Source organism: Leptodactylus fuscus, chromosome 8 (assembly GCF_031893055.1).
Source record: "Leptodactylus fuscus isolate aLepFus1 chromosome 8, aLepFus1.hap2, whole genome shotgun sequence".
NCBI lineage: Eukaryota > Metazoa > Chordata > Amphibia > Anura > Leptodactylidae > Leptodactylus > Leptodactylus fuscus.
In genome coordinates, this window is record NC_134272.1 from 87543002 (window position 1) to 87556275 (window position 13274).

The 13274-nt window shown below is 33.6% G+C and overlaps 1 protein-coding gene across 1 annotated transcript in view; it reads right to left on the bottom strand.

Moving 5' to 3' along the window:
• Positions 1 to 13274, bottom strand: part of SLC4A3 (solute carrier family 4 member 3) — a 48432-nt gene that overhangs the window by 15694 nt on the left and 19464 nt on the right. The window contains exons 16-17 of the mRNA XM_075284604.1: positions 13055 to 13224; positions 12770 to 12943 (exon numbers count right to left, since the gene is read on the bottom strand). Of these exons, the coding sequence (XP_075140705.1) occupies positions 12770 to 12943; positions 13055 to 13224 (344 nt within the window). The remainder of the gene's footprint in view (positions 1 to 12769; positions 12944 to 13054; positions 13225 to 13274) is intronic.

Consider the following 13274-nt stretch of genomic DNA (forward strand, 5'->3'; position numbering starts at 1 on the left):
TAGTTATTAGAGATGAGCGAACAGTGTTCTATCGAACACATGTTCGATCGGATATCAGGGTGTTCGCCATGTTCGAATCGAATCGAACACCGCGTGGTAAAGTGCGCCAAAATTCGATTCCCCTCCCACCTTCCCTGGCGCCTTTTTTGCACCAATAACAGCGCAGGGGAGGTGGGACAGGAACTACGACACCGGGGGCATTGAAAAAAATTGGAAAAAGTCATTGGCTGCCGAAATCAGGTGACCTCCATTTTAGACGAATAGTGGATTTCAAATCCGGGTCATATGAGAATGTGAACTTTGTGACTATGAGACAGGGATAGCTGTACAGGCAGGGATAGCTAGGGATAACCTTTATTTAGGGGGGAATGTTATTAAAAATAACTTTTTGGGGCTCTATCGGGTGTGTAATTGTGATTTTTGTGAGATAAACTTTTTCCCATAGGGATGCATTGGCCAGCGCTGATTGGCCGAATTCCGTACTCTGGCCAATCAGTGCTGGCCAATGCATTCTATTGGCGTGATGAAGCAGTGCTGAATGTGTGTGTTTAGCTCAACTACACCGGTGGAGTAGTTGGCTAAGCACACAGATTCAGCTCTGCTTCAATCAGCGCTGACCAATGCATTCTATTAGCTTGATGAAGCAGAGTGTGCACAAGGGTTCAAGCGCACCCTCGGCTCTGCTACATCAGAGCCGAGGGTGCGCTTGAACCCTTGTGCACCCTCGGCTCTGCTACATCAGAGCCGAGGGTGCGCTTGAACCCTTGTGCACACTCTGCTTCATCACGCCAATACAATGCATTAGCCAGTGCTGATTGGCCAGAGTACGGAATTCGGCCAATCAGCGCTGGCTCTGCCGGAGGAAGCGGAGTCTAAGGTTGGACCTGAATGGAGACTGGTGTGGAGCGATCTTAGACTCCGCCTCCTCCAGCAGAGCCAGCGCTGATTGGTCGAGTTCCGTACTCTGGCCAATCAGCGCTGGCCAATGCATTCTATTAGCGTGAACTGAGTTTGCACAGGGGTTCTAGTGCACCCTCGGCTCTGCTACATCAGATTGCTACATCTGATGTAGCAGTGCCGAGTGTGCATCAGATGTGTAGTTGAGCAAAACTGACTCAGCACTGCTAAGTCTCTGCATTCGCATAGGAATGCATTGGCCAGCCTTCGGCCAATCAACGCTGGCTCTGCCGGAGGAGGCGGAGTCTAAGGTCGGACCTGAATGGAGACTGGTGTGGAGCGATCTTAGACTCCGCCTCCTCCAGCAGAGCCAGCGCTGATTGGTCGAGTTCCGTACTCTGGCCAATCAGCACTGGCCAATGCATTTCTATGGGGAAAAGTTAGCTTGCGAAAATCGCAAACTGACAGGGATTTCCATGAAATAAAGTGACTTTTATGCCCCCAGACATGCTTCCCCTGCTGTCCCAGTGTCATTCCAGGGTGTTGGTATCATTTCCTGGGGTGTCATAGTGGACTTGGTGACCCTCCAGACACGAATTTGGGTTTCCCCCTTAACGAGTTTATGTTCCCCCTAGACTATAATGGGGTTCGAAACCCATTCGAACACTCGAACAGTGAGCGGCTGTTCGAATCGAATTTCGAACCTCGAACATTTTAGTGTTCGCTCATCTCTAGTAGTTATATTCTTGTACATAGGAGGTAGTATTATAGTAGTTATATTCTTGTACATAGGAGTAGTATTATAGTAGTTATATTCTTGTACATAGGAGTAGTATTATAGTAGTTATATTCTTGTACATAGGAGTAGTATTATAGTAGTTATATTCTTATACATAGGAGGTAGTATTATAGTAGTTATATTCTTGTACATAGGAGGTAGTATTATAGTAGTTATATTCTTGTACATAGGAGTAGTATTATAGTAGTTAAATTCTTGTACATAGGAGTAGTATTATAGTAGTTATATTCTTATACATAGGAGGTAGTATTATAGTAGTTATATTCTTGTACATAGGAGCTGTATTATAGTAGTTATATTCTTGTACATAGGAGATAGTATTATAGTAGTTATATTCTTGTACATAGGAGTAGTATTATAGTAGTTATATTCTTGTACATAGGAGGTAGTATTATAGTAGTTATATTCTTGTACATAGGAGCAGTATTATAGTAGTTATATTCTTGTACATAGGAGCAGTATTATAGTAGTTATATTCTTGTACATAGGAGGTAGTATTATAGTAGTTATATTCTTGTACATAGGAGTAGTATTATAGTAGTTATATTCTTGTACATAGGAGCAGTATTATAGTAGTTATATTCTTGTACATAGGAGGTAGTATTATAGTAGTTATATTCTTGCACATAGGAGTAGTATTATAGTAGTTATATTCTTGTACATAGGGGGCAGTATTATAGTAGTTATATTCTTGTACATAGGAGTAGTATTATAGTAGTTATATTCTTGTACATAGGAGTAGTATTATAGTAGTTATATTCTTCTACATAGGAGTAGTATTATAGTAGTTATATTCTTGTACATAGGAGTAGTATTATAGTAGTTATATTCTTGTACATAGGAGTAGTATTATAGTAGTTATATTCTTCTACATAGGAGTAGTATTATAGTAGTTATATTCTTGTACATAGGAGTAGTATTATAGTAGTTATATTCTTGTACATAGGAGTAGTATTATAGTAGTTATATTCTTGTACATAGGAGTAGTATTATAGTAGTTATATTCTTGTACATAGGAGTAGCATTATAGTAGTTATATTCTTGTACATAGGAGTAGTATTATAGTAGTTATATTCTTGTACATAGGAGCAGTATTATAGTAGTTATATTCTTGTACATAGGAGTAGTATTATAGTAGTTATATTCTTGTACATAGGAGTAGTATTATAGTAGTTATATTCTTGTACATAGGAGCAGTATTATAGTAGTTATATTCTTGTACATAGGAGGTAGTATTATAGTAGTTATATTCTTGTACATAGGAGTAGTATTATAGTAGTTATATTCTTGTACATAGGAGGTAGTATTACAGTAGTTATATTCTTGTACATAGGGGGCAGTATTATAGTAGTTATATTCTTGTACATAGGAGTAGTATTATAGTAGTTATATTCTTGTACATAGAAGTAGTATTATAGTAGTTATATTCTTGTACATAGGAGGTAATATTATAGTAGTTATATTCTTGTACATAGGAGATAGTATTATAGTAGTTATATTCTTGTACATAGGAGTAGTATTATAGTAGTTATATTCTTGTACATAGGAGTAGTATTATAGTAGTTATATTCTTGTACATAGGAGCAGTATTATAGTAGTTATATTCTTGTACATAGGAGGTAGTATTATAGTAGTTATATTCTTGTACATAGGAGCAGTATTATAGTAGTTATATTCTTGTACATAGGAGCAGTATTATAGTAGTTATATTCTTGTACATAGGAGTAGTATTATAGTAGTTATATTCTTGTACATAGGAGCAGTATTATAGTAGTTATATTCTTGTACATAGTAGGTAGTATTATAGTAGTTATATTCTTGTACATAGGAGTAGTATTATAGTAGTTATATTCTTGTACATAGGAGGTAGTATTATAGTAGTTATATTCTTGTACATAGGAGTAGTATTATAGTAGTTATATTCTTGTACATAGGAGTAGTATTATAGTAGTTATATTCTTGTACATAGGGGCAGTATTATAGTAGTTATATTCTTGTACATAGGAGCAGTATTATAGTAGTTATATTCTTGTACATAGGAGGTAGTATTATAGTAGTTATATTCTTGTACATAGGAGGTAGTATTATAGTAGTTATATTCTTGTACATAGGAGTAGTATTATAGTAGTTATATTCTTGTACATAGGAGTAGTATTATAGTAGTTATATTCTTGTACATAGGAGTAGTATTATAGTAGTTATATTCTTGTACATAGGAGCAGTATTATAGTAGTTATATTCTTGTACATAGGAGCAGTAATATAGTAGTTATATTCTTGTACATAGGAGTAGTATTATAGTAGTTATATTCTTGTACATAGGAGTAGTATTATAGTAGTTATATTCTTGTACATAGGAGTAGTATTATAGTAGTTATATTCTTGTACATAGGAGTAGTATTATAGTAGTTATATTCTTGTACATAGGAGTAGTATTATAGTAGTTATATTCTTGTACATAGGAGTAGTATTATAGTAGTTATATTCTTGTACATAGGAGCAGTATTATAGTAGTTATATTCTTGTACATAGGAGGTAGTATTATAGTAGTTATATTCTTGTACATAGGAGTAGTATTATAGTAGTTATATTCTTGTACATAGGGGGCAGTATTATAGTAGTTATATTCTTGTACATAGGAGTAGTATTATAGTAGTTATATTCTTGTACATAGGAGCAGTATTATAGTAGTTATATTCTTGTACATAGGAGGTAATATTATAGTAGTTATATTCTTGTACATAGGAGTAGTATTATAGTAGTTATATTCTTGTACATAGGAGATAGTATTATAGTAGTTATATTCTTGTACATAGGAGTAGTATTATAGTAGTTATATTCTTGTACATAGGAGCAGTATTATAGTAGTTATATTCTTGTACATAGGAGGTAGTATTATAGTAGTTATATTCTTGTACATAGGAGCAGTATTATAGTAGTTATATTCTTGTACATAGTAGGTAGTATTATAGTAGTTATATTCTTGTACATAGGAGTAGTATTATAGTAGTTATATTCTTGTACATAGGAGGTAGTATTATAGTAGTTATATTCTTGTACATAGGAGTAGTATTATAGTAGTTATATTCTTGTACATAGGAGTAGTATTATAGTAGTTATATTCTTGTACATAGGAGGTAGTATTATAGTAGTTATATTCTTGTACATAGGAGTAGTATTATAGTAGTTATATTCTTGTACATAGGAGTAGTATTATAGTAGTTATATTCTTGTACATAGGAGTAGTATTATAGTAGTTATATTCTTGTACATAGGAGTAGTATTATAGTAGTTATATTCTTGTACATAGGAGTAGTATTATAGTAGTTATATTCTTGTACATAGGAGTAGTATTATAGTAGTTATATTCTTGTACATAGGAGTAGTATTATAGTAGTTATATTCTTGTACATAGGAGGTAGTATTATAGTAGTTATTAGAGATGAGCGAACAGTGTTCTATCGAACACATGTTCGATCGGATATCAGGGTGTTCGCCATGTTCGAATCGAATCGAACACCGCGTGGTAAAGTGCGCCAAAATTCGATTCCCCTCCCACCTTCCCTGGCGCCTTTTTTGCACCAATAACAGCGCAGGGGAGGTGGGACAGGAACTACGACACCGGGGGCATTGAAAAAAATTGGAAAAAGTCATTGGCTGCCGAAATCAGGTGACCTCCATTTTAGACGAATAGTGGATTTCAAATCCGGGTCATATGAGAATGTGAACTTTGTGACTATGAGACAGGGATAGCTGTACAGGCAGGGATAGCTAGGGATAACCTTTATTTAGGGGGGAATGTTATTAAAAATAACTTTTTGGGGCTCTATCGGGTGTGTAATTGTGATTTTTGTGAGATAAACTTTTTCCCATAGGGATGCATTGGCCAGCGCTGATTGGCCGAATTCCGTACTCTGGCCAATCAGTGCTGGCCAATGCATTCTATTGGCGTGATGAAGCAGTGCTGAATGTGTGTGTTTAGCTCAACTACACCGGTGGAGTAGTTGGCTAAGCACACAGATTCAGCTCTGCTTCAATCAGCGCTGACCAATGCATTCTATTAGCTTGATGAAGCAGAGTGTGCACAAGGGTTCAAGCGCACCCTCGGCTCTGCTACATCAGAGCCGAGGGTGCGCTTGAACCCTTGTGCACCCTCGGCTCTGCTACATCAGAGCCGAGGGTGCGCTTGAACCCTTGTGCACACTCTGCTTCATCACGCCAATACAATGCATTAGCCAGTGCTGATTGGCCAGAGTACGGAATTCGGCCAATCAGCGCTGGCTCTGCCGGAGGAAGCGGAGTCTAAGGTTGGACCTGAATGGAGACTGGTGTGGAGCGATCTTAGACTCCGCCTCCTCCAGCAGAGCCAGCGCTGATTGGTCGAGTTCCGTACTCTGGCCAATCAGCGCTGGCCAATGCATTCTATTAGCGTGAACTGAGTTTGCACAGGGGTTCTAGTGCACCCTCGGCTCTGCTACATCAGATTGCTACATCTGATGTAGCAGTGCCGAGTGTGCATCAGATGTGTAGTTGAGCAAAACTGACTCAGCACTGCTAAGTCTCTGCATTCGCATAGGAATGCATTGGCCAGCCTTCGGCCAATCAACGCTGGCTCTGCCGGAGGAGGCGGAGTCTAAGGTCGGACCTGAATGGAGACTGGTGTGGAGCGATCTTAGACTCCGCCTCCTCCAGCAGAGCCAGCGCTGATTGGTCGAGTTCCGTACTCTGGCCAATCAGCACTGGCCAATGCATTTCTATGGGGAAAAGTTAGCTTGCGAAAATCGCAAACTGACAGGGATTTCCATGAAATAAAGTGACTTTTATGCCCCCAGACATGCTTCCCCTGCTGTCCCAGTGTCATTCCAGGGTGTTGGTATCATTTCCTGGGGTGTCATAGTGGACTTGGTGACCCTCCAGACACGAATTTGGGTTTCCCCCTTAACGAGTTTATGTTCCCCATAGACTATAATGGGGTTCGAAACCCATTCGAACACTCGAACAGTGAGCGGCTGTTCGAATCGAATTTCGAACCTCGAACATTTTAGTGTTCGCTCATCTCTAGTAGTTATATTCTTGTACATAGGAGGTAGTATTATAGTAGTTATATTCTTGTACATAGGAGTAGTATTATAGTAGTTATATTCTTGTACATAGGAGTAGTATTATAGTAGTTATATTCTTGTACATAGGAGTAGTATTATAGTAGTTATATTCTTGTACATAGGAGTAGTATTATAGTAGTTATATTCTTGTACATAGGAGTAGTATTATAGTAGTTATATTCTTATACATAGGAGGTAGTATTATAGTAGTTATATTCTTGTACATAGGAGGTAGTATTATAGTAGTTATATTCTTGTACATAGGAGTAGTATTATAGTAGTTATATTCTTGTACATAGGAGTAGTATTATAGTAGTTATATTCTTATACATAGGAGGTAGTATTATAGTAGTTATATTCTTGTACATAGGAGCTGTATTATAGTAGTTATATTCTTGTACATAGGAGATAGTATTATAGTAGTTATATTCTTGTACATAGGAGTAGTATTATAGTAGTTATATTCTTGTACATAGGAGGTAGTATTATAGTAGTTATATTCTTGTACATAGGAGCAGTATTATAGTAGTTATATTCTTGTACATAGGAGCAGTATTATAGTAGTTATATTCTTGTACATAGGAGGTAGTATTATAGTAGTTATATTCTTGTACATAGGAGTAGTATTATAGTAGTTATATTCTTGTACATAGGAGCAGTATTATAGTAGTTATATTCTTGTACATAGGAGGTAGTATTATAGTAGTTATATTCTTGTACATAGGAGCAGTATTATAGTAGTTATATTCTTGTACATAGGAGCAGTATTATAGTAGTTATATTCTTGTACATAGGAGGTAGTATTATAGTAGTTATATTCTTGTACATAGGAGTAGTATTATAGTAGTTATATTCTTGTACATAGGGGGCAGTATTATAGTAGTTATATTCTTGTACATAGGAGTAGTATTATAGTAGTTATATTCTTGTACATAGGAGGTAGTATTATAGTAGTTATATTCTTGTACATAGGAGCAGTATTATAGTAGTTATATTCTTGTACATAGGAGCAGTATTATAGTAGTTATATTCTTGTACATAGGAGGTAGTATTATAGTAGTTATATTCTTGTACATAGGAGTAGTATTATAGTAGTTATATTCTTGTACATAGGGGGCAGTATTATAGTAGTTATATTCTTGTACATAGGAGTAGTATTATAGTAGTTATATTCTTGTACATAGGAGGTAGTATTATAGTAGTTATATTCTTGTACATAGGAGCAGTATTATAGTAGTTATATTCTTGTACATAGGAGCAGTATTATAGTAGTTATATTCTTGTACATAGGAGGTAGTATTATAGTAGTTATATTCTTGTACATAGGAGTAGTATTATAGTAGTTATATTCTTGTACATAGGGGGCAGTATTATAGTAGTTATATTCTTGTACATAGGAGTAGTATTATAGTAGTTATATTCTTGTACATAGGAGTAGTATTATAGTAGTTATATTCTTGTACATAGGAGTAGTATTATAGTAGTTATATTCTTGTACATAGGAGTAGTATTATAGTAGTTATATTCTTGTACATAGGAGTAGTATTATAGTAGTTATATTCTTCTACATAGGAGTAGTATTATAGTAGTTATATTCTTGTACATAGGAGTAGTATTATAGTAGTTATATTCTTGTACATAGGAGTAGTATTATAGTAGTTATATTCTTGTACATAGGAGTAGTATTATAGTAGTTATATTCTTGTACATAGGAGTAGCATTATAGTAGTTATATTCTTGTACATAGGAGTAGTATTATAGTAGTTATATTCTTGTACATAGGAGCAGTATTATAGTAGTTATATTCTTGTACATAGGAGTAGTATTATAGTAGTTATATTCTTGTACATAGGAGTAGTATTATAGTAGTTATATTCTTGTACATAGGAGCAGTATTATAGTAGTTATATTCTTGTACATAGGAGGTAGTATTATAGTAGTTATATTCTTGTACATAGGAGTAGTATTATAGTAGTTATATTCTTGTACATAGGAGGTAGTATTACAGTAGTTATATTCTTGTACATAGGGGGCAGTATTATAGTAGTTATATTCTTGTACATAGGAGTAGTATTATAGTAGTTATATTCTTGTACATAGAAGTAGTATTATAGTAGTTATATTCTTGTACATAGGAGGTAATATTATAGTAGTTATATTCTTGTACATAGGAGATAGTATTATAGTAGTTATATTCTTGTACATAGGAGTAGTATTATAGTAGTTATATTCTTGTACATAGGAGTAGTATTATAGTAGTTATATTCTTGTACATAGGAGCAGTATTATAGTAGTTATATTCTTGTACATAGGAGGTAGTATTATAGTAGTTATATTCTTGTACATAGGAGCAGTATTATAGTAGTTATATTCTTGTACATAGGAGCAGTATTATAGTAGTTATATTCTTGTACATAGGAGTAGTATTATAGTAGTTATATTCTTGTACATAGGAGCAGTATTATAGTAGTTATATTCTTGTACATAGTAGGTAGTATTATAGTAGTTATATTCTTGTACATAGGAGGTAGTATTATAGTAGTTATATTCTTGTACATAGGAGTAGTATTATAGTAGTTATATTCTTGTACATAGGAGTAGTATTATAGTAGTTATATTCTTGTACATAGGGGCAGTATTATAGTAGTTATATTCTTGTACATAGGAGCAGTATTATAGTAGTTATTTTCTTGTACATAGGAGGTAGTATTATAGTAGTTATATTCTTGTACATAGGAGGTAGTATTATAGTAGTTATATTCTTGTACATAGGAGTAGTATTATAGTAGTTATATTCTTGTACATAGGAGTAGTATTATAGTAGTTATATTCTTGTACATAGGAGTAGTATTATAGTAGTTATATTCTTGTACATAGGAGCAGTATTATAGTAGTTATATTCTTGTACATAGGAGCAGTATTATAGTAGTTATATTCTTGTACATAGGAGTAGTATTATAGTAGTTATATTCTTGTACATAGGAGTAGTATTATAGTAGTTATATTCTTGTACATAGGAGTAGTATTATAGTAGTTATATTCTTGTACATAGGAGCAGTATTATAGTAGTTATATTCTTGTACATAGGAGGTAGTATTATAGTAGTTATATTCTTGTACATAGGAGTAGTATTATAGTAGTTATATTCTTGTACATAGGGGGCAGTATTATAGTAGTTATATTCTTGTACATAGGAGTAGTATTATAGTAGTTATATTCTTGTACATAGGAGCAGTATTATAGTAGTTATATTCTTGTACATAGGAGGTAATATTATAGTAGTTATATTCTTGTACATAGGAGTAGTATTATAGTAGTTATATTCTTGTACATAGGAGATAGTATTATAGTAGTTATATTCTTGTACATAGGAGGTAGTATTATAGTAGTTATATTCTTGTACATAGGAGCAGTATTATAGTAGTTATATTCTTGTACATAGGAGTAGTATTATAGTAGTTATATTCTTGTACATAGGAGGTAGTATTATAGTAGTTATATTCTTGTACATAGGAGCAGTATTATAGTAGTTATATTCTTGTACATAGGAGTAGTATTATAGTAGTTATATTCTTGTACATAGGAGGTAGTATTACAGTAGTTATATTCTTGTACATAGGGGGCAGTATTATAGTAGTTATATTCTTGTACATAGGAGCAGTATTATAGTAGTTATATTCTTGTACATAGGAGGTAGTATTACAGTAGTTATATTCCTTTACATAGGGGGCAGTATTATAGTAGTTATATTCTTGTACATAGGAGCAGTATTATAGTAGTTATATTCTTGTACATAGGAGGTAGTATTACAGTAGTTATATTCTTGTACATAGGGGGCAGTATTATAGTAGTTATATTCTTGTACATAGGAGTAGTATTATAGTAGTTATATTCTTGTACATAGAAGTAGTATTATAGTAGTTATATTCTTGTACATAGGAGGTAATATTATAGTAGTTATATTCTTGTACATAGGAGATAGTATTATAGTAGTTATATTCTTGTACATAGGAGTAGTATTATAGTAGTTATATTCTTGTACATAGGAGTAGTATTATAGTAGTTATATTCTTGTACATAGGAGCAGTATTATAGTAGTTATATTCTTGTACATAGGAGGTAGTATTATAGTAGTTATATTCTTGTACATAGGAGCAGTATTATAGTAGTTATATTCTTGTACATAGGAGCAGTATTATAGTAGTTATATTCTTGTACATAGGAGTAGTATTATAGTAGTTATATTCTTGTACATAGGAGCAGTATTATAGTAGTTATATTCTTGTACATAGTAGGTAGTATTATAGTAGTTATATTCTTGTACATAGGAGTAGTATTATAGTAGTTATATTCTTGTACATAGAAGGTAGTATTATAGTAGTTATATTCTTGTACATAGGAGTAGTATTATAGTAGTTATATTCTTGTACATAGGAGTAGTATTATAGTAGTTATATTCTTGTACATAGGGGCAGTATTATAGTAGTTATATTCTTGTACATAGGAGCAGTATTATAGTAGTTATATTCTTGTACATAGGAGGTAGTATTATAGTAGTTATATTCTTGTACATAGGAGGTAGTATTATAGTAGTTATATTCTTGTACATAGGAGTAGTATTATAGTAGTTATATTCTTGTACATAGGAGTAGTATTATAGTAGTTATATTCTTGTACATAGGAGTAGTATTATAGTAGTAATATTCTTGTACATAGGAGCAGTATTATAGTAGTTATATTCTTGTACATAGGAGCAGTATTATAGTAGTTATATTCTTGTACATAGGAGCAGTATTATAGTAGTTATATTCTTGTACATAGGAGCAGTATTATAGTAGTTATATTCTTGTACATAGGAGCAGTATTATAGTAGTTATATTCTTGTACATAGGAGTAGTATTATAGTAGTTGTATTCTTGTACATAGGGGCAGTATTATAGTAGTTGTATTCTTGTACATAGGAGCAGTATTATAGTAGTTATATTCTTGTACATAGGAGCAGTATTATAGTAGTTATATTCTTGTACATAGGAGCAGTATTATAGTAGTTATATTCTTGTACATAGGAGTAGTATTATAGTAGTTATATTCTTGTACATAGGAGCAGTATTATAGTAGTTATATTCTTGTACATAGTAGGTAGTATTATAGTAGTTATATTCTTGTACATAGGAGTAGTATTATAGTAGTTATATTCTTGTACATAGGAGGTAGTATTATAGTAGTTATATTCTTGTACATAGGAGTAGTATTATAGTAGTTATATTCTTGTACATAGGAGTAGTATTATAGTAGTTATATTCTTGTACATAGGGGCAGTATTATAGTAGTTATATTCTTGTACATAGGAGCAGTATTATAGTAGTTATATTCTTGTACATAGGAGGTAGTATTATAGTAGTTATATTCTTGTACATAGGAGGTAGTATTATAGTAGTTATATTCTTGTACATAGGAGTAGTATTATAGTAGTTATATTCTTGTACATAGGAGTAGTATTATAGTAGTTATATTCTTGTACATAGGAGTAGTATTATAGTAGTAATATTCTTGTACATAGGAGCAGTATTATAGTAGTTATATTCTTGTACATAGGAGCAGTATTATAGTAGTTATATTCTTGTACATAGGAGCAGTATTATAGTAGTTATATTCTTGTACATAGGAGCAGTATTATAGTAGTTATATTCTTGTACATAGGAGTAGTATTATAGTAGTTGTATTCTTGTACATAGGGGCAGTATTATAGTAGTTGTATTCTTGTACATAGGAGCAGTATTATAGTAGTTATATTCTTGTACATAGGAGCAGTATTATAGTAGTTATATTCTTGTACATAGGAGCAGTATTATAGTAGTTATATTCTTGTACATATGAGCAGTATTATAGTAGTTATATTCTTGTACATAGGGGCAGTAATTGTCATTCCCCTTCCCCACACACTAGGCGTTAGATATATCTGATGGACTTACAGCTTTAAGTTCTCTTTCATGGAAAAAGCGTGGCAGAACGAATCTCCTCAGGGGGACAGTGAGGATGAGGAGGAATGGAAAGGCGAGAGATGCTGGAGAAGATTTCACCACCCACAACAGCACAATGCAGGAGAGCTGGACGCAGGTGAACAGGTGCATTCTCCATGTGCACACCTACAGGTAAATACACAATAAATCCTACAGACATCCAGTGTAGACAACTCCCCTAATTGTAGAATAGAACTTTCTATCAGTGCATTCATACTATCTGCTGGACCAGCTCACCTTCACAACATAGGGGTGCTCTGGATGATGTTTGGGATGCATGAGAATAAGAAGAAGCCGTTCAAACAGTTGAATCCCAGTAAGAGACGTCACCCCCATGTACAAGAAAATCCCAAAAAGAACTGCCAGCGGGATCTGACGTAACATCTCTCCCATTACTATGGATAGTCCTATAATAAACATATACTGTAGATAAAACAGAATTTGGTTCACATAGTAC